We start from the raw sequence: 20,963 nt of genomic DNA on the forward strand, positions 1-20,963 counted from the left end.
GCTTCGCCCCCCCTGGCTGCTCGGTCAGCGCGGGGGAGCTGACTGAGAGGAGGCTGGAAATGCTCTCAGAAGTCACTGCTGCGCACTAGAATGACCGTGTGAAACAAAAGGAAAACATGGGAGCGTGACTGGACGCTGATCACAGGAGGACACAAGGTGATTTATCCCCCATTTCCCGCAGATATGAGCGGACGGACTCGGTTAGCGCTGCCGGTCTTTCGGCGGAGTAACGTCAAGCTAGCTACCAACTAGCTAGCTTAGCGTTAGCAGTTAGTTAAACTTGTCTCCCGGCTACAAGTCCTGCTGCTTTGAGGACAATAACCCTCTGAAGTCTGCTGGTTTTATCGGGCGGTGAGTCACGACAGAAAGTTAAATAAATAAATTAATGATATATTTAGTGCGCGTGGCGGTAGATGCTACCTCCGGTCCGTTATTAGCAATGCTAACTACATGTGGGCTAAAAAAAAAAAAACCCCTGGACCCAATGGAGAAAGTAACGCTGGAGGAGGATTGACACCACCCAGTTTTAAGGGTGTAGGTTTTAATTGAGGCGCCTTTGCGGAAAGTTGAGGCCGAAAGGAGCGTTTGGCGCAGTTAAAGAGCCACCAGCGGTGACTGGGTGCTAACACGTGCGCTGTGCGCGTGGAGCTGACAGCGGTGGGGTCTTTTTATTCTTCACTTTGGAGACAAACCTGCTCAAACTTGAGCTGCTCGTTTAATCCTCCCATGAGCTGAAGTTCTTCAGAGAGGCAGGGGTTGTTTCGTATTCAGGCGACAGTTACACGCTTTTCTGAGCTGTTGGCGCAGAAAACAGTTATTTTTAGTCATACTGGTCGATTAAACGACAACTTTTCCGTCAATAATAGACACGGCAAGTCTCGATCTTTTAACGAGCCGAGTTTTCTGTCCTGTCCTCGGCTTGGACAGGTCTTAAATAAGTCCTGTCCGAAAGTGGACAAGCTGAGAACTAAATGAGAACAAGCAGGCCTTAAAGAACATCTCACCTCCAGCAGAGGAACAGTATCTGGAAGTCATGAGTTTAATAAATAGGAAAACAAAAATACTTTACCTCATATCTCATATTCTGATGAAAATTTCCAGCTTGTTGAGTGGAAAACAGCAACAGGCATCATTTTCTATAGTTCAGTGTCTGAGACTTTATGACATAAAGTGCATCTTATTGCTACTGGTGAAAGAATAATTTGCTCCCTTTTTAAATTTTTAAAGCGAAAATGAGAGTTGGTTTGGTCAAACCTTTCACAGTGACGTCCCTTTTCAGCCTGTGTCGCTCGGTTGTGCGCTGGGAACGACTCTCAGCTACCACCGCTTTAATCTCGAGCTTGGTGTCTGTAAGGTTACGTCCACTGTTGTGTTTTAAGGTGGGTTAGTATTAACACGAGTCGTCCGTCCCTTAATTCGGGGACGGTTCCTTGTCGGAGCTCTGAATTGATCACCCTTTAACCGCACAGCTGGGGCGACTCGTGGGTTGGGGGTGATCCCTGTTGATTTCAGGGTCAGAAGGAAGGTCACAGGCGACCCCTTTGTGAAGGCTGTTCCGTGCTCTAAGTCTCCAACTGTGTAACGCAGGACTGTAAAACCACACAGCTGGGCTCGTCACGGGTTGGGGATGATCCTTACTGATTTCAGGGTCAAAGGTCACGGATGAACCCTTTGTGAGAACCTTGCATGTGCTCTGGCTCTAAACCCGTGCATTCAGGGTTGTTGTGTGGATTTTGAGCCGTTATCGGTTCTCTTGTTGTTTTTTAACAGAACTCGGGTCAGTTTTCTGTCTGTTGTAGCTCATTTTAAGCAAACATCAACACTAACTGGGTTGTTTTTCCTCCTCTCTTAGTTCAAGGCTTCGTGAATTGTAGAAAACATGGGGCTCCGCGGCATTTCTGCTGCGCTGCTGGTTTAAACGCCGTCTGTAGGTAAGTCCTCAGTGTCTGCGTCTTTACTGTAGTTTAGTGGTCCTCGTTGACCCTGTGTTGCATCTCCGAGTCCCACACGGTTCAGTTTCTGCTCGTGCTTCTAAGGCCGGTAGTTATTTGTGGTTTCCTCCTGCTGCGGTGAATCGGTCCTTCTCTGTTTTGTTGCATGTAGCTGGTTCTACCTTTCACCAGACCGATGGGACATCATCCTCTTTATTCTTGTTGCAAACACGCACTTAAAACACAGAGAAAAGCACGCTTCTTTTTCTTCTTCTTGTTGTTGGTTTGTGTTCCTATTATTCTGTTCTCCTATTCTTTGTCTGCACCAACACCTTGTAGAAGCAGAGTTTTGTAGCTTGTATGGTGACGGCGGCGAACGCTCTGCTCACTCGAGTGGGTTTCCTGCGTCCTCCAGCTCTCCAGCTGCTCTGGTTTTCTGTGGGCGGTCGGACAGTCCGGGCGGCTTTTGACCGTGTTTAGAGAGTTTCACCAATCTTGAGCTGAGGAGGAATAAACATGACGGTGGCGAATGCAAAGTCTGGCTCAGGTAAGCTGTGAAAGTTAAAGCCGTTAAATTGTTTGCTGTCCAATGTGACATTTAAGTAACATTGAGGCTACTAAGAAAGCTATGTTTGCTGATTCCCGGTAATTTACACAATTACGCAATTGTCTCCTTAAATAAAAATAATCTCACATTAGAGTGAAGAAAGAAACCTGATGCTCCTGAAGCAGACAAATGTTTGATTTTCTCAGTGGCTTTTGAACCTTATTAAATGTAAATTTAAACATTTGTGTTTTAGTATAATTACTACCCGAATGTACTAAAATAAAAGTATAATTGTTTGTTTGTTGGCTTATTAATCCAACCACAGGCTGAATTAATGCCAAAGCTGTTTATTGTTAAATATCTTACAGGACTGAGCTTGTTGTGAAGCACTTCTTTGTGCACCTCCACGCTTGTTGCTGATGGATGATCTCTGTACGTCGGTCAAATAATTCACTGTTGGCTGACAGATTTTTATTACAGTGAACGTTGTTTTCCCCTGAACGCTATAACGGGCTGTAAATCTTAATTATATTAATTAACACAAAGAATGACCTCCACCGGCGTTTGCTTGTCAGCACATTTAAAGTTTAAAAGTTGGCATTTAGTGAGCCAGACGTCTAAGGTGTTTTTTTTTTTGTTGTTGTTTTTTTTTTTTTTTCCTTTAGCCATGCAGCAGGTGCTGGACAACCTTAAAGACCTGCCTTCAGGCAGCGGCGCCAAAGATATCGACCTCATCTTCCTCAAAGGCATCATGGAGAGCCCCATCGTCCGCTCCCTCGCCGAGGTGACGCTCCCGCTCGCCGACAGTCCAGGGTTACAGATGCATGGGCAGAACATCGTAATCTCACCACACTTCCTCTGAAGTCTGAGAAAGAGGCTGGCAGCACCGTGAAGAGATTATTTAACAATATCTAAAAAATAAAACGCGCAGATCAGGTTCAGCCATCAGTGCTGGTAGTTGTCTTAAAGCAAATTTGTCACAAATACGAGCTTTTATCCTCGTCTCCTAAAAAACACTCCACGGCTTTTTAATGTTTTTCTTGCATTGTGCAAAAGGACCAACATTTCACATAAATATTTATTCTATCAGGGCTAACTTGTTATTTGTCATCAGCATCCAAAGATTTGTTTATAAAGCGTGTTTTTGTTAGAAAAACTGAAAACAGCTTCTGAAATAAGGAGAAAGTGATCCAGAAATATTCAGTTTGCTCTTAACTTTATTTAACAAGAATATATAATTGTATTTTTTTTTTTTTTCCAGTAATGTGTTTTATTTTCAGTGACTCTACGTTACAGAAACACCTGCTAAATAATGTGCAGAGTCATTATCTCCAGATGATAAATCGTAATCAGTCACATTTATCTCTGTAGTATTTCTAAACAGTTTCCAGAAATGTGCCACAAACTTTATATTCTTGAATATATCATATATTGTCATTTGTTGTTTGTAGCCAGTTTGACGCCATCTTTAACACAGGCTGTGATTCTTCTGATCGTTTTGTTTCAGGCCCACGAGCGTCTCGAGGAAGTGAAGTTGGAAGCGGTTCGGGACGATAACGTTCAGCTCGTGGCAGAGATCTTGGATTCGCTCAACAAGCTGCCAGAAAAAGATCCCGCTGCCGCTGAGCTGCTCAGGATCCTCCAGGAGCCTCACTTCAAGGTTTTTAAGACCGTGACTTCTCTTCGATGCAAATTTTAAACGAGTGGTTGTGGATTGGAGGTTGGTAGTTGGGCGAGCTTTACGCTGGGAAAAAGCTGTTTTTTTCCCTGGTGGTTTCCATTTTTGTAAAAAAAAAAAGGGAGTTTGTAACACTGCTTTAAAGGCTGATGATTTGTATAAAATTGTTAGGATATGAATAAGATTCCCTTCACTTTCTGTCAGTTGTTTAAAACTGGTGTCAAGAACAAAATGTAGATTGGAGGGAGATTTCTTCGCTCTTTTGTAGTTTTGTGAAACGAACGTGGCAGTGCTGCTCGTCGTTCAGGATCTTAGTACACCGAAGCTCACGGTTGCAGCAACTGTCGGTTTTCAGAGGCAGAAACAAAAGGAAACTGAGACCAGTCTCTGTGTGTTTCCTTTCCTGTCGCAGTCTTTGATCGAGGCTCATGACCAAGTGGCGGCGAAGTCTTACGAAACGCCCCACGCTGCGGAGAACAGCAATTCCCTTTTGCCGAGTTCACTCATGCCGGCTGATGCCGTCAGGATGATTGGCATCCAGAAGAAAGCTGGAGAGCCTCTGGTGAGTTAGTCGGGCGTGAAAAAATGATGTTTTTACTGATTGTGTAACATCGGCTGATCTGTTAGGGGCAGCGGCTCGGTTTTACGTTGCAACTTTAAATTGGGAAAGTTCCTTCGCAGCAACACGGCATTCCAAACCGTGAAACGGGCCCTCCTGATTTACGACGTGCGAATCGACCGGCTCGTCCTCCTCTTTCAGGGCGTGACGTTCCGCGTGGTGCAGGGGGACATGGTGATCGCACGGATCCTGCACGGCAGCTCCATCGACAGGCAGGGCATGCTGCACGCCGGCGACATCATCTGCGAGGTCAACGGGCGCGAGGTGGGCAGCGACCCCCGCGAGCTGCAGGAGCTGCTGAAAGACTGCAGCGGCAGCGTCACGCTCAAAGTCGTGCCGAGCTACAAGGACGCGCCGGTGCTCCCGCAGGTGAGCCGATGGGTTTCACTTCCCGTATTTGGTCTAGCTTTAATTCCTTCGCACCAATCACAACAAAACGAATCCAGGGAGAGTTTAAATCGTAACATTTTTCTTGACAATGCCAGCGTGCACGGTCAGAGGCGCTCCCGCTCCCGCTGACAGGAAATTATGGCGTCGCTGGATTTGTCCCGAACCCGTCTGTGATTGGATGAGAGGAGCTCGACTGGCAGGCTTTTGAAAACTGAGTCCACAAGGACCTATTAATAACACTCCACACGCTGCTCTGTCCTCGTCCTCACGGCAGCAGCTGACGCTACAGCGCGTTAACTAAGGCTGTGTCAGAAACTGATCTCTGTGCTAACAGGAACCAACGATCCCTCCGTTTATTTGTCCGTTTACAGGCCTCTAGTCTTTAATCGTTCTTACAAACAAACGATGAACTGATTCATCTGAAGGCTAAAAACTAATTTTGTTTGGAAGAAAGAAATAATTGTGTAAAATGATTTAAATAAGTCAGGCAATAGCTACATGGTTGAGTTAGTTGAAAACAATGTTTGTCCAAGAAGAAATAATTTAAATGATTTTATTTTGAAATTTGACTCTACTATTGATTTTTTTTTTTAAAGGTACAAATTAACATCACACTGCATGAAAGTCCCATAACATGAAATTATTTAAAGTTATTCATTTTGCACTTAAAGATCAAATTTACTCCAAAAAGGTTTGTTTCTGTTCTTAATGGTATTTTCGATCTTGGTGATTTCCTAATTTTGTCTCCCATTTGACACGATTCTCAGATATTGAACTTTTAGCAGAGCTGATTGTGATCCGTCTGATTAGATCATTTTAATTCGGCCTCTTTTCTACAGGACGTTTGATGTACCCTGTGAGCTAATTTGCTTGTTTCTGCTGTTTGTGCGTGGTTGAACATCACACTGTTAACTCCTTTAAACCCCAGGTTTATCTGAAGCCGTACTTCAACTACAACCCTGCCGCAGACAACTTAATCCCCTGTAAAGAGGCGGGTCTGGCCTTTTCCAAAGGAGACATACTGCACGTTGTCAACAAAGAGGACCCCAACTGGTGGCAGGTGAGTTGGGAGGAAGCTGAAAATACAGAGACCTGGCTCACGTTTGGTGCAGAAATGAGACAAACCATCTAGAAACAAAGAGTCCATGAGTTTATTTTTTCACTGTTTGAAGCATTTTATGACCTGGTAAATAGAAAATACAGTTAATACAGTCAAAATAAAAATGACACCATTAAACCACCAGTTGTTTGTTTTCAACATAAATTGTTTTTTTTGTTTTGTTTTTTTTCTGTAAAGTTAACAAGTTATGAAAATCTAGTTAAAATCAACAAAATGTTTTGGCTTTTCAAAAGAAGTCTTTTTTATTAACTGTATTTGTATGATTAAACCACTCATTACTCTGCTGCTCGTGTGCAGTTTGCTCAGGTTTGGTTTTGGTTCTTCACTTTGGCCTTGAAATGCTTTTCCATCTGAGCCTTACTGCTACTCAGATCTTTCTGCTTTTCGTTTCCTAAAAAAGGCACGCAGAGTTGTTGGCGGAGCCACCGGCCTCATTCCCAGTCAGTTCTTGGAGGAGAAGAGAAAAGCTTTTGTGAGGAGAGACTGGGACGCCGTTGGTACAGGTCAGCACACGCCTCAGCTTTTGTTTCCCCCACAACAAACCAGCTGCTGTTGTCGAGCTGTCCTTACTCTCTGCAGTAGCTGACGCTCACTGCCACTGTGGTGTGTGTGTGTGTGTCTCAGGAATGCTCTGTGGATCGCTGACCGGGAAGAAAAAGAAGAAGAAAATGATGTACCTCACTGCTAAGAACGCAGGTGTGTATCGCTGCTTTTTAAAGTGCAGGCGTGTCAGGGAGGAAACAGTTCTCATCCGGCCTGTGTATTGCCTTGAGCAGAGTTTGATCGTTATGAGCTGCAGATCTACGAGGAAGTCGCCAGGATGCCCCCGTTCCAGAGGAAAACGCTGGTTCTGATCGGAGCCCAGGGTGTCGGAAGGAGGAGCCTGAAGAACCGACTCATCGTCATGAACCCTCTGAGATACGGAACCACCGTCCCCTGTGAGTGCGTGGGGCGGACAGGCTTGTCTGACTTTGCTTGCTTAAGGCTGCACACGTGATCAGCTCTCGGACTTTTCGGCTCTAGTTACATCCCGCCGTCCCAGAGAAGAGGAGAAAGACGGCCAGAACTACTGTTTCGTGACGCGCGAGGAGATGGAGAAGGACATTAAGGAGAGCCGATACCTGGAGCACGGCGAGTACGACGGGAACCTTTACGGCACCAAGATCGACTCCATCCACGAGGTGGTGCAGGCCGGCCGCACGTGCATCCTCGACGTCAACCCTCAGGTCAGTCTGAGGGGAAAACGCTCAATGTGCGGGGCCGTTTTACTCCTGGTGCTTTTATAATGACGTCCCAGTGTTTTTTCCCACCCCTTAGGCCCTGAAAGTGTTAAAGACTGCAGAGTTCATGCCGTTTGTGGTGTTCATTGCTGCTCCTGAACTGGACACACTAAGAGATATGCACAAAGCTGTGGTCGACGCCGGCCTTACAACCAAACTGCTTACGGTAAGGAAACTAAAAGTTCCCAGCTTACTCCCACTGGTTGTTAAGTCACGAATGGCTGTTGCTCTCGTCGTATTAATCAGGCGGCTCCCTGTTCTGTTTCCAGGAGAACGATTTAAAGAAGACAGTAGACGAGAGCGCCAGGATCCGCCGGGCATACAGCCACTACTTTGACTTGACTATTATCAGTAACAATCTGGACAAGGCCTTTGACAAGCTGCAGGACACCGTGGAGCGGTTATTCGTCGAGCCGCAGTGGGTTCCAGTCAGCTGGGTCTACTGAGGCACCCAGGCCCGGCCCGAAGCGAGGTTCTGACGCCGCGGTTTCACACAGACGGACCACGGGACGCCAGGCTCCCGTTACGTCGATCTCGCACAAAGTTGCATCAGTCACCTTAACCTGAATTGCCATTTTTTTTCTCTCTCTCTCTTTAGAGCACACTATGCAACTCTCAACGCGCAGGAAATGTACTAATTTATTGGCAAATATTTTTTAAAGAATATTTTTTATTTAACTGAGAAGGGAGGAGGGGGAGATACCGATCCTTGCGTCACATTATTTTAAATTCAGACAGCTTCAGCCATCTCCATGTTTACCTTCACATCTGTGCGTCTGATTGGTAAGTTGTATTTATTCTGCAGAAAATGAGGGCTATTTCAAAAACAAACGAAAAAAAAAAACATACCTCAGTGTTAAGTTTACAGTGCGTGAGAGTCCACCGCTTCATTCTGTCACTACAAACCTGTCAAATTCTAAGTTTCTGCTGTAGGCTGAATTAAATCCTCTCTTCAGTTTTCAGAATCAAACAGGAAGAAAAGCGATACTGTAGTGTTCATTTTGTGACAATAACGATGCTAACTGTTTGACTGTCTGACCAGTGGATTTGGTGCTGTGTTCGTTTTACAAAAATGACTAAACTAAACTTTCCAGGACTCTTGAAACAGGGTACTTCATCTCAGCAAACCATCCCTTTTTGATGTGACGATTCTAAAACGTAACAGTTCTAAATAAAGTCCATATTTACTTATTTAAAAAAAAAAGGTATATTTTACAAGATTTCAGATAAGATGTATTTTCAGATGTTAAATAAATAACTGGTGTTTTCTATTAATCTGCTTTTTTTTTGTTGTTGTTTTCTCAGCCAAATCAGTAAGTTTATAATCTGTTAGAATACGGACACACAAGTGTACTTGGATTTCTTGATCATTGTTCTGTCATGTTTTGGCACCACAGAAAAATAAACATGTTTTTGAAGCCGGAGTCCACATATCAAGTTTGATTAGCGAAGATCATAAACCTTTCTGAAATATTTTATACTCGGGGTTTTAGTTTGGGGGTAAATCTGTTGTTAAAAATAAATTTAAGAGTTCTACATCAACCATTGGCTGTCTTGATTTGTAACGATCTACATCGGTCATAAAACAAACCCTCATATGGTGAAACTACACCATGAATAATAATGGTGGTTCTGAAGGTGAAGGTGGGGTAAGGTGTAGCTAAGAAAGTGGCCAGCGAGCAAAGAAAACGGGTTAAACTTATATATGTGAATCCAAATTCAGATGCTTCAGATATTTAGGCTGCAGGGGATTTATTTTTGAGTCTTTCCAGACTGAACAGTCGCAAGGATTAAAAAAACAAAACAAAAAAAGCACACGTACATACGCTTTTAGAAAGTCCTTTGTGCAACAGTGCTAAAAAGTATAATAGGAGTCTTAACTGTGGGCCAGTGAGGCGAGACCCCTGATGGCGATGCACAGAACCAGAGGAAGATCTGGCTGCGGCCCGATGATTTCCGTCCGCACCACATCGCCGTCCCTCTGCAGGGACACGTTGGAGGACGCGAACAGGTGTCGGGTCGTTTCGAAGAGGTCTTCCGTCAGATCAGCGCTGCTCAGAGGCGTCCCTCCACCTCCTGATGCGCTCTGTGCCTGCAGGACAGGAAGCACAGTTAATGCACGCGGGGGGCTGGAATTTAGTGTCGGTTCTTGTAGAACGGTCTCCACTCACCAGCAGCTCCAGGGTCTGTAAGGCTGCGGGGCTGGTGCACCGTCTCAAGGCAGCGAGACAATCCCGGGTTATTTCTGAAACAGATCCAGACTCGCGACATTAGGCAGAAGTTGTTTGAATACTTTATGTTTCACTTACAGTGCCTTATATGTCCTGTTGTGTAGAGGTTTGGGAAAACTAACACAGACCTAATAATTAAACCTAAGAAAAGACTTATTGGATTCATAAATAAGGCCGGTTTTTCCGATTCTACAAATCCATTATTCATAAGGTCTCCTGTTTTAAAATTTACTGATATGGTGTATCTAAGAATATTGGAAATTCTATAAATCGGGCTAGAAACAATAGACTTCCTGCCTGTGTTCAAGGGTGTTTTAAAGTTAAGGGAAAGTAATATAATTTAAAGTTGTTTTTATTTTTTTAAAGTAAGCAAAGTAAGAACTAACGTTAACTATAGATGCGTCTCAGTTTTGGGTGTTTAAACTGTGGAACAATTTAAACCAGAAAATCAGGTTTCGTAGTTCTGTTAAATTTTAGAAATAACCTAAAATGCGTATTAAGGTAGAGTTTTAGTTTATAGTAATATCATTTGTAATGATGATGTTAATATTAATTTATGGAAATTAAATGATTGCATTAATAAAAAGTAATAATTATGATTTATATTCATATGTATATATAGGATTGACATCATTATTATGATAACACGTCTCAAGGAAATGCGGTTTTTAGGACCACAGGCTTGGAGAAGGAACTCTTCAGCTCATCACATCTTATATACATACATATATATATATATATATATATATATATATATATATATATATATATATATATATATATATATATATATATATATATATATATATATATATATATATATATATATATAAATATTTTTTTCTCCCTCACCATCCAGGGCACTGATAACGAGGTGCAGCGCTGTGAGGAACGATCTCCTCTGAGTCGACTCCGTTTCACCGGAACGCTCCAGCAGGTTGAGAATCTCTTGGACTTCCTGTCGTGGAGACTCCGTCCGTCCAGCACCACCCACATGCATCCGGTCCAGCTGACACAGAGAAAGAGGCGCACATTTACAGACCTTAGTTAGCTTTCGCGATACATCCGCGAGTCCAAAGACCCTCTGCGTCCCACTCACGACTTCTTGAAGGTCCCCGATGGCTGCGGCGTCCTGCAGGAGTTCTGAGACCTGCTGAAGCAGGGAGGCCCTGGTGGATGCAGGCAGAGCCGAAAGCAGCTGGAAATGGTCCTTTAGGTGCTCCAGCTCTAGGGTTGGAGAAACAGAACAGGGAGAGTTTTTATACTGCTCATTTGAGTGACAAATCGTGCACAAAAAGCAAGTGACAATAGTTACAGACGGACGTGACAAATACTGAGGTATGCTGCTGACTGAGATGATATGGTTCTCAGGCATACAAAACAAACAAACATTAAACCCAAATCGTTTCACGAATGACTGCCGTGGCGAGCTCTTGATTAGACCAGGGGTAGGCAACACTGGCCCTCGAGTGCCACTAACCTGCAGTCTGTACTTAGGTGGGCACAGAGGGCATTGTTGGACCCGTCCCACATCCTGTATGAGGAATATGAGCTCTTGCCTTCCTGTACAGAATCCCAAAAATTTAACTGAACTGTTTTAAATAGTCTTTTGTACCAACCTTCATCATAATATTGAATCATAATCTTAAAGAGACAATGTTGAGGCCTGGAAGGCGCGCAATAACTTTAGTGTTCTGTTAGGTTTTTTTTTTTTAGCTGTTTATATGAATTATTTGTGTATTTATTGTCTGTTTGACCAGCTGCTACTGTTACATACACCCCTGAGTCCATGACAAATTTCCCCTCGGGGACAAAAAAGTATACTCTGATTCTGATTTTTTACTTGTTTCTCTGTTCCAACACACCTGATTTGAATCAATGGGTGATTAACAGGCTTCTGCAGAACATGAAGAGGTAATTTAACCACTGAATCAGGTGTGCTGGAGCAGAGAAACAAGTAAAACCTGCAGGATGGTGGCCCTTCAGGACCAAGACAGCCTACCCCAGCTCTATGTCCTCTTGCTTTAAATAAAGATCTTTTAACACAAGTAAAAACATGTTTTCAAGCAATTACACAACCGAGATCTGATATAACAGACAAAAGCCATATCTCTGGAGGCCTTTTGTTTTTGTTAAAAATGTGATTTTTTTTTCACCCCGACAAGGAAATAAAAGTGAGAAGAAAACAGTAATTTACGTTGTTGAAGCTGCTGCTTTGCAGCAGGCGCTCCTGAGACACCCAGCAGTTCTGTCCTCCTCAAAGGGCCGTCCACGTCCTCAAAACCCCCGTTGGTGTCCGACATCAGACACAGCTCTGGAGAAGACACCGACGCATCTCTTTAGTCGTTTTTTCCCTGTCAAATCAGGAAACGTCACACACAACTCATCCCATAGATTGGGAGACGAAGTTCTCACCGAAGCGGCCGTCCTTTCTGACCTCCAGCTCTATGAGGCCGTAGGCAACTATCGAGCTGATAGGAATCTCCACCGTCACGTTGCTGTCTTTGTTGAAGCTTCCATTTTCCTTCAGGGAAACCTGAACAAACAGGAAAGTTGTTGCGACAAAACGCTTTCTCCCGCACGATGGTTCATACCCCCCCACCCCCTGTGGGCTCAGGAAAAACTGGCACGTGTTCCACTTCCTCTTAACTTGAAAGGATACCCAGCTCCTACTAACGACGTTGTGAAAAGTTTCAGGCAGAAATGAAACCAGTTTTAGGAACAGTGGGAGGACGGGTGAAGGAAAGGAAACAAATGAAAAGGGGAAATGAACTTGTATTCAACTGCTGTACGCCAGAAAACTGCCGCTGAAGCGAATTCATTTACGGGCTTCGTCGGCCTGAGCGTTTGCTTCAACGCACCTTGCTGCTCGTCAGGCAGGAGGTCAACGCCCCTCCGCACTGCCCGCCCTGCTGCACCTCCTCTATGACCGAACACGGCTGCGTGGTGACGATGCGCTCCTTCACGATCCCGAACACCTGCTTGTGCTTCTCTTTTGTCTGCTGGATGAGAGAATGAGACATGTCCAGAACTCTGAAAGGAAAAAAAAAAAAGGATGAGCCAGATCGTTCTTAGACAGCTGAATCTGATTGAAAACCCTGGGAATTCTGTCAAATAATCTAGCCTGTGTTGTTTATTTTAAATCTATAGTTGGTAGAAAGAGAGAACCCCACGGCGGCTTGTTAATGATCTACCAGGCTTCCTGTATTGTGTGGATCTTTATGGTTGAACAAAGATCACTCCTGCTGGGTGCAGGCCTTTAACCAAACCTTAGGGGACATAATGCTCAGGTTTGTGAGTGGATCTCGACCTGTCCTTGCAGTCCAGCAGCAGCTTCTGCACGTCCACCTCCTCCTTCTTCAAAGGGCCGAAGGTCGACTGGAGCTTGGTGGTGTCTTTCCCCTCCACGCTGGCGTTGGCTTTCACAACAGTGCCCCCCACGGTGCCCTGAACGCTGTCCCCGAACGTCCCGCTGTATTTGAGGAAGTCTTTTTCCATCACAACTGTAAGAGAGCGGAAGAATCAGATGAACTGCAACGAATCGAGACCGGACTGAGTCCAGTCGTGCATTCAGAGGGGGTTCTGATGTATACCTGGCTTCAGAGGCGAGTCTCCTGTCAGCAGGTCACCCAGGAGGAAATCAGCCGGGTCATATTTGGGCTTCTGCCAGAACCAGAACCGTTTTCGTTTCACCACCACGGTCAGGAGCCTGATGTTGTCGTTCAGGCAGGAAACTGGGATCAGTACGCCTCCCTTGTCTACCTCCTCCACAAAGTTTCTGGTGGCTGTGGCAAACATTTCCGAGGCGGATAATAATAAAAACAACAACAAAGGAAATCTGTGGGAGAAAGAGAAAACAGGTTAGCCAGAGATAGAGGTGTAGTCCTGTCAGACACTGTCCCCTCAGGAGGAAGAGACTGGAAACTTCAGCTGCAGCGCGAGGATTCTCCTCATTTTTCATTTTAAACAAACAAAAAAAAAACAAACATGTCACTACTTTTACTGTGCTTAAAACAGCAAAAAGCAGCCCAAAACAACCTTCGGTAGACATTTCACATTTCACAGTTACAGGCAGCAAGTTCAACAAGCGCACGAGGAAGTCGGTCTAATTTTAACGGTAAAATTACATCGTAAAGACGACGGAAATGACTCGTTTTTACCTCTTTCCTCGAAGTCTTCTTGCTGAACCTGAGTTTCTTTGACGACAGACGGCGCTGAGCGGTGGAGCTCTTCTTCTTCTCCTCTCCTCGGTTCTTCTTCTGTTGTTTATTTGGCGGTTGAGGGAGTTCTTCATTGGAGTTCTTCTAACGAGTCGAAGACGCTCCGCCCCCGTTACCGGAAGCGGCCGAGCGCGCGCTCCCATCCAAAAAGACAATATGTAACTTTTACTTTCTTTATGTAACTTTTACTTTTACTACTACTACTGCAACTAAAATAATACAATAAAATACTGCTCCTATAAACAATTACTAATCACGCTTTTAATAAATTGGAATCTGTAAACTTTTTATATCCAGTTATTTTGTATTAGTTAAAAAATTAGTTATAGTGGCATCCATCCATCTATCCATTGCATCATTTGTATAGGGACTGAATGACCCATAGAAGTAGACCCTCAATCCCATACTTACCCCCTACAGGGTACCCCCAAGGAACACAATCGAAAGCCTTCTCCAAGTCCACAAAACACATGTAGACAAACTCCCATGCCTCCTAAAGGACCCTAGTGAGGATAAAAAGCTGGTTCAGAGTTCCTGAATCAGAGATTCAACCATCTACTCTGAATAGACCGTACCAGGGAGGCAGTAGTGGCCTGTCTCTTTCAAAATAAGAGGCCTTTATTCTTATTGTTTGCATATATTATTTCATCTTCAAATATTTATCAATACAGTGTGTATACATAATTCACGACTTGTAAATAAAGCACTTATAAATCATTTATAAAGGTCATCTTGTTGTAAAGTGGCGCACCCCTTTAAGGAAACTGCAGGGATTGTCAGATTTATTCATTTATTTGTTGCCATCTAGTGGCTTTCAGGTTCCATTGTGAATCCCCTGTGGATGATCGGCATCAGTTGGTGCAAAGTAACATTTCTTATGAATTTTCCTCCATCAAAACAGCTAAAAAGCCCTCAACAAAACTCTGATCATACAGCTGCTAACATTAACCTTTGAAACAAGAAGGAAATACAGAAAAGACAACATATATTAAAGCATAAACTCGATGTTACTCTGATACATGTTAACTGAAGTCAGACACCCGACATCTTTCCTTGGCTGCAGGTTCATCAACAAAAGCCTGATCGGTCCCGTTCGATGTTCTTTGTTGCTATTTCCACATCAAAATAAAGGTTACTGATAAATTAAAACTTTATTTTATTGGCTTCAAAGTAACAGGAAGAGTTCTCTAAATAAAAAGAGAAGCAACAGAGACTTTATCTGTCCCAAACTAGAGGAGCCAGATCTAATAATAGGTAAATGTTATCTTAAGGGCCAGATAAAATGTTGCAGGGGGCTGGATCTGGCCCTTGACCTTTGAGTTTGACACGTGTGTTACAGACAATCTCAGCAGTTTTTTTTTATTCTTAGCTGACAGCTTTAAACTTAAATTAACTTGATCTAAACTGTATTTACTTTATGCTACTCTGTTCACAGGAGTAACAGAGATCTTTAAGGTTAAATGTGGTAAGCTGTTATCAGCTATTCTTGAAAGTGGCTCAAAGTAAGATACTCATTAATAAATTTGTAGCTGTTATCCAACCAAACAGACGATCTTTCACTCTTGTTCAACACCCAAACTAAACGCAGCTATACAGAATGACAGAAAATGACCTTAAAGTGTTGCTTCTTATACTGTATTTGTAGATAATAAACAAGGTCATAATGTTCCAGTTCCCACTCAATTGAATAGATAATTTGTTCAAGTGCTTTTCACGGCTTCAAAAAGCTAGTATCACGATCATCTTTTGTTGTTATTGCACCTTTAAATGATGTTTACGACAGACTTTCCGAGTGAAAAAAACTCTTATCTGCAGTCAGTGAAATTCTCAGCTGATGTTCAAGGTGAAGCGACTCAAAAACTGACTTGACAAAAAGAAAGAATAAGATTTTTATTTCGTTTCATGGAGCATATAGTCTTGGACACTTCTGGTTCCAGGGCCCAGTGTCCACACGGGTCAACGAATGAAGTGGAAAAAAAAAGAAAAATTAGTGGAATGGATATTTGCCACAGCTGCTCATATAGTTGCACAATCATTCGCACAGTCAAAGCAAAATAGCCGTAATTACTTTCGAGAGACGCCAAGCTCTGCACAGTGAGGACCTAAAAGTCATTTGAAGTTTTGTGCATCTTTACAAAACATTGACTTTTAGGCAATCCGATAAAATAAATTAAACAATGCGCATACAGCCAGTAAGGCATCAGGCGATGGAGAATAAATATTGGACGCGAACGCTTGATCACTGACATTTCAAGGCTAGTTTATCTCCGAGGTAGAAAATGTCAATGTTAAGACAACAACTTCCGTTGTTCGGTACATTTTAAGCAAACGTAGATTAACTCTGAAAATTAATTTATGGTTTATTCTCGTCCCAAGTTGTTCGTCTTTTCTGAGTGAACATAAAACACAAGAAGTGGAAAATGTGGACTAAAGTCTAAAGAACTGGTTAAACAGGAAACATTCCTATAACATGCTTGCATAAACATGTTTACACAACGTAGATAAGCACTTGTTATTAAGGCAATAACTCTGATGAAGGCTAGATATGAACGTGGATGGCAGGCGTGGGCTACAGACATCACCAGAACCAGCCTGGATCACAGTAGAGCAGTCCTGGTCCTGGAGGGCCATCATCCTGCATGTTTTATGTTTTTCCCTGCTCCAACAGGCCTGATTCGAAGGTTAAATCACCTCCTCATGTTCTGCAGAGGCCCGTTAATCACTCATTGATTGGGACCAGGTGCTTTGGATCAGGGAAACAAGTAAAACGTGCAGGATGGCGTCCCTCCTGGACCAGGGTTGGGCACCCCTGCAGTAGAGGCTGCGCAGGTTGAGATGTGAGTGACCTGCAGCTCCGCGGTCACCACAGGGCTGGAAAGTCCACGCGAGCGAAGCCGGGCTCCTTCCTCAGCTCCCAGTAAGTGTTGTTGCTCACCCAGGTCTCCTCCTTTGACTTCCTGCGGAGACACAAAGAGACGGCGAACGCAATGAGAGTTGCGACAAAATAACGATCTGAGGCGGACTCAGTAAATATTTTCTCGATCAGCCCGGTGCTTTGCTCTTTATTGGCCATTTAGCTGAAATGCGAACCTTTAACCCCAGCCACGGTTCAAGAGTCTCCTGAAAAAATGTTTTTATTTGCAGTGGCTATATGTTTTTCTGCACCCATTTTTTCTGTTCCTAGAGCCCGAGCCTGGTTCTGGTTCTGCTGGAGGGTTCTTCGTGTTTAAAGGGAGTCGTTCCTTTCCACTGTCGCCTTCAGAAAGGATTAAACTGAATGAACTGGATTTATGATTTGGACTTGTTAATCTTTTGCATAATACCCCCCAAAATTAATTTTCTCCCTCCAAGAATCCGTAGCAGGAAAACATCCCTGCAAAATATGTGTTACAAAGGTTCATTTAGTCAATCAGGTGACACTGGACTATAAAAGATTTACAAAGGGTTACAAAACGTTTCATTTGGCTGTCGTGTTTTTAGATTCAACTTCTTTGAAAAGAAATTCCTGCACAACGATGCGTCCATCTCCGACTGCAAGTGTTAACAAAACTGGTTCAAGAACAGAGCCCTGAGGGACGCCCACAGGACAGTCAAGGTAAGAATATTTGATGGCATCGACAGAAATCTTTTGTTTTCTGGTCAACAGATATGATTTTGTTTAAAGAATGGCTTCTTTGGAAAATCAAAGTGGGCCAAGGCATTGATTTATAGAAGGCTTGGTGCCCAGAGTTACTGTCCTTTGCTGATTCTATTTGGCTGCAAACACGGTTTTAAGTGGAGAATAAAATTTCCTCCATTTTAGAATAATGGAGTCCGATGCGCTTCAAAACACCAGGCCAATGTTTTGACAGAGTCCCATCTAACAGGTCTATAATTCTATCAGCCTCGTGGCTCAGCTTTTCTCTGAAATACATCAGCTTGGAGACTTTACGTGAACACGAGTGCCTTTTACAGTTTAAGCACACGCTGACTCCAGGTCAGCTGCTAAAAGCCGGGTGGACGTAAATTGACTCTAAAAGCCTGTTTTTGTTCTGCCGCTGCAAATTTCGTGGAAAAACCAAAAGGAATCCGACGGCTTTCAGTCCGCACAGTTAGCCCGGGTAATTGGGCGACCTGAAGAACTTGGGCTGATGCGACGCATTGTTCTCCTCCAGGAGTCTCCGTCTGTCTCTCTGCAGCTGCTCGATCCTCTGCTTCTGCTCCTCCGCCGCCTCCAGGTTCCCCTCCTCCAGCAGTCTGTTCAGACACACGCAGACACGGTCAAACAAGTTCCACCCTCACTCGTGTGTTCTAATCATAAATCATTTATTTGAGCTCTTACTCAAAAAGAAAAAGAAACCGGATAGCTCATCAGATGACGGGCGGCGGAAGAGGCATAGTTTTTTTTTACTTTGATGGGTAAATCGTGACTGCCTCCTCCGTCTTTGTTGCCTTGGGGCAGAGGTGTTTTATTTTAAGACACTTTAAACTCAAGCTAAAAATAGCTTGGCGAACATGAAAGCGTATGCTTTCTATTCATAACTCGACTATTACTGTGAATATTTTGTGATATGAAAGAGTATTTGTGAAGTAAATCATCTTGTTACTCGGGTCCTTTACAATCAAATGGCCAAGTTTAAATGTTATATTAGATGTTTTACACTCATTTAAAGGTTTGCACTTTCCATACACAGCAAATAACAACAATCGGACGTCGATTTTTCGTCTTGCCTTTGGTCCACTCGGAGTCGGGTGTCCGTTGGGGGCAGCAGCAGTTTCAGGGAGGGCTCCAGCTCGTTGAGCTCGATTGCAAACTTGGTAAAACCATAGTACTGCTCATAGTTCGCTGGCATCGCATCTGAACACAAACAACGTGCAGTGAACCGTTAACGAGGAGAACTCACAGAAGAGCTGATCGCGCTCATAAAAAAAGGCTCATACTCGCTCTCCAGATGCACGTAGCAGACGGGGGGTCGCCGCAGAAAACGGCCTCGTGCCACTTCCCAAAGAGCGCGTGGACGACCTTTCCCTTGTTATCTGTGATCGTTCCCTCCACCTCATTCACACTCGAGTTCCAGTATTTAGCCTGAAAGAGCAAGTGAGGTTGGACGATTTGAAATGAGGGCAGAAAAATGATGTGAATGTCCTCTTCCAGTCAGCAGACGTCCCTGCTGTGTTAACAGTCCTGACTCCCAGTGTGTGTGTGTGTTTGGCAGAGCTGATGTGTGCAGTAAGAAATGAGGATGAGGATGAGTTCTGACACGTCTCGACTTGAAACCCTTCATTCTGGACGTCTTTCAAGTGGCACACACACCAAAACATTCACCTTATCCCCTCTGAATGCACTAAGAAAGAGCAAACATTGTTTAATATATAATACACACGTATATATGCGACATAACCTCCTAAAGGAATGTCTTCCAGTACATTTCAAATGTATTTATTCGTGTTTCCGAAGCCGGTTATTGGTGGCAATAAATCTAAGAAAGTAAATGGTGCAGAAATTGAATTTATGGTCTGAAAACTAATATGCAAATATGCATTTTGTGAGCAGTCACCTTCAGTGCACCTTCTTCTCTCAGACTGCTACCGTTAAATTGTTTTTTAGGGAACAACGGGAGGTGTGGGCTGACATTACAAATCCACCTGGACTCATTAAAAACACGACGACAGTAACAAGTACAACTTTTTGTGGAACTATAATTTAATAAAACAAATTTATAGAGCGACAAATGCAACAACAACATTATAAAGTAGCTCTGTTTGTCTGCAGGTGTAAAGCTCTCCCAACAGACAGCATGATTACTGGGATGTTCCTGCCTCTTCCTTTAAAGGAGGGTACAGGTGTTAGTAGAAGTGATACACTTTTTTTGCCCTTCAGGTATGCTTTGCTCGTCCCACCTCACCTTGACAAACGTGATCTTGCACTGACACGTGTCGCTGTTGGAGTTTTTGATGGCGATCTCCCCGTAGTGCTCGATCCAGCGCTGTCCGCTGAGAATGTTGTGGATGCAGGACGTCACCTTGTTCCATTCGTAGTGGTCTCCGAATCTGGGCAGAGGAATCAGAGCGAGATTCGTTTGTTCTGACCGCGCCATCTCCGACTAGTCACTCACAGGCATGGCTACCCGGTTTGTCCCGGTTCTCCTCTGTCCCACCAACCCTCCACACTGTATCCTTCATCGCGTTTGAACCTCACCTGTGGTCTTCCTCTATTCCTCCTCCCTGGCAGCTCCATATTCAACCTCCTGTGTCCTGTGTGTCCACCGTCCCTCCTCTGCAAAAGTCCAAACCACCTCGGCCTCTAACTTTGTCTCCAAACTGCTGTGATATAACCATTTCTAATTCTGTACAGTTTGGTCACCTTCATCTCTGCCACCTCCAGCTCCTCCTGCTGTTTTTTGTTTTTAGGCCATCGTCTCCAAATCATGCATCATAGCAGCTCATGACCATCCCCTCCACCCGGCCTGAACCCAGTTGACCTCAGCTACTTAAACAGGTCCACCTTCAACATGTCTTCTCCTTTTGGCTTCACCGTCACACCCGCCTCTCTCTCATCCCGCCTTGTTTTCACCAACTTTCATTGCTCTTCTCTCCAGAGCATACCTCCGCCTCCATCTCTCCAAGCTCTCCTCCACCTGCTCCCTACGGATCACGACATCCTTTGCAAACCTAACAGGACTCCCGCCTGTCCTCACCTGCACCAACTGCAAACAAGAAGAGGCTCACCACTGTCTCGCTGTCCTTGCACATGCCCTGACATCATGGTATATGTGTTTAAATAGATAATTATTTTTACATATTTTCTTATGTGACAAATTACACGTAGTCAGATCCATTAGTGCAGATGATTGCTGATGGAAATGCCCCTCATCTTCCTAATTTCTTGTATATTTTTAAATCTACGCTTTTGCCTGATTCAGTCAAATTTAGCCTTTCTTTTCAGGAATGTCAAAGAACAAAATATA

The 20,963-nt window shown here is 43.9% G+C and overlaps 3 protein-coding genes across 14 annotated transcripts in view; 1 reads left to right on the forward strand and 2 right to left on the reverse strand.

Moving 5' to 3' along the window:
* Positions 1-13: 13 nt before the first annotated feature.
* On the forward strand, positions 14-8,435 carry mpp6a (membrane protein, palmitoylated 6a (MAGUK p55 subfamily member 6)). Of its 6 annotated transcripts, XM_017426562.3 has the most exons (15): positions 14-156; positions 1,853-1,931; positions 2,271-2,478; positions 2,847-2,910; positions 3,144-3,262; positions 3,986-4,138; positions 4,569-4,718; positions 4,917-5,144; positions 6,094-6,225; positions 6,686-6,788; positions 6,910-6,981; positions 7,062-7,223; positions 7,309-7,511; positions 7,603-7,731; positions 7,835-8,435. In XM_017426562.3, exons 4-15 carry the CDS (start codon positions 2,898-2,900, stop codon positions 8,009-8,011), a joined length of 1,641 nt encoding a protein of 546 aa, XP_017282051.1. In that variant the 5' UTR covers positions 14-156; positions 1,853-1,931; positions 2,271-2,478; positions 2,847-2,897; the 3' UTR covers positions 8,012-8,435. The 6 variants fall into 6 exon arrangements, with proteins under 6 accessions (XP_017282051.1, XP_017282048.1, XP_017282049.1 ...); XM_017426559.3 differs by lacking the exon at positions 2,847-2,910; XM_017426560.3 differs by lacking the exon at positions 2,847-2,910 and having other exon boundaries at positions 2,347-2,478.
* On the reverse strand, positions 8,151-14,116 carry gsdmeb (gasdermin Eb). Its single transcript, XM_017426564.3, has 10 exons — positions 13,957-14,116; positions 13,390-13,634; positions 13,107-13,299; positions 12,658-12,829; positions 12,212-12,332; positions 11,994-12,110; positions 10,896-11,023; positions 10,649-10,805; positions 9,737-9,810; positions 8,151-9,657 (listed from the first exon to the last, which is right to left on the reverse strand). Exons 1-10 carry the CDS (start codon positions 14,088-14,090, stop codon positions 9,442-9,444), a joined length of 1,557 nt encoding a protein of 518 aa, XP_017282053.1. The 5' UTR covers positions 14,091-14,116; the 3' UTR covers positions 8,151-9,441.
* Positions 14,117-15,889: 1,773 nt separating this feature from the next.
* Positions 15,890-20,963, reverse strand: part of osbpl3b (oxysterol binding protein-like 3b) — a 39,190-nt gene continuing 34,116 nt past the window's right edge. For all 7 annotated transcript variants that reach the window (XM_017426594.3, XM_017426592.3, XM_017426591.3 and 4 more), the window contains 5 exons: positions 19,902-20,046; positions 18,937-19,081; positions 18,727-18,853; positions 18,130-18,252; positions 15,890-16,973 (listed from right to left, as the gene is read on the reverse strand). In XM_017426594.3, coding sequence (XP_017282083.1) covers positions 16,877-16,973; positions 18,130-18,252; positions 18,727-18,853; positions 18,937-19,081; positions 19,902-20,046 — 637 coding nt within the window. In that variant the 3' untranslated portion in view covers positions 15,890-16,876. The remainder of the gene's footprint in view (positions 16,974-18,129; positions 18,253-18,726; positions 18,854-18,936; positions 19,082-19,901; positions 20,047-20,963) is intronic.

Source organism: Kryptolebias marmoratus, linkage group LG16 (assembly GCF_001649575.2).
Source record: "Kryptolebias marmoratus isolate JLee-2015 linkage group LG16, ASM164957v2, whole genome shotgun sequence".
NCBI classification, from domain to species: Eukaryota; Metazoa; Chordata; class Actinopteri; order Cyprinodontiformes; family Rivulidae; genus Kryptolebias; species Kryptolebias marmoratus.

Excerpts from the sequence above, each read along its gene's own strand:
- mpp6a (XM_017426559.3), top strand. The coding sequence starts at position 2,448 with ATGACGGTGGCGAATGCAAAGTCTGGCTCAG. Across the intron at positions 2,479-3,143 it reads GAATGCAAAGTCTGGCTCAG|CCATGCAGCAGGTGCTGGAC; the intron begins GTAAGCTGTGAA and ends TTTTTCCTTTAG. Across the intron at positions 7,224-7,308 it reads ATACGGAACCACCGTCCCCT|TTACATCCCGCCGTCCCAGA; the intron begins GTGAGTGCGTGG and ends TTTCGGCTCTAG.
- gsdmeb (XM_017426564.3), bottom strand. The coding sequence starts at position 14,090 with ATGAAGAACTCCCTCAACCGCCAAATAAACAACAGAAGAAGAACCGAG. Across the intron at positions 13,300-13,389 it reads AGACTCGCCTCTGAAGCCAG|TTGTGATGGAAAAAGACTTC; the intron begins GTATACATCAGA and ends GCTCTCTTACAG. Across the intron at positions 12,111-12,211 it reads CAGAAAGGACGGCCGCTTCG|AGCTGTGTCTGATGTCGGAC; the intron begins GTGAGAACTTCG and ends TGTCTTCTCCAG.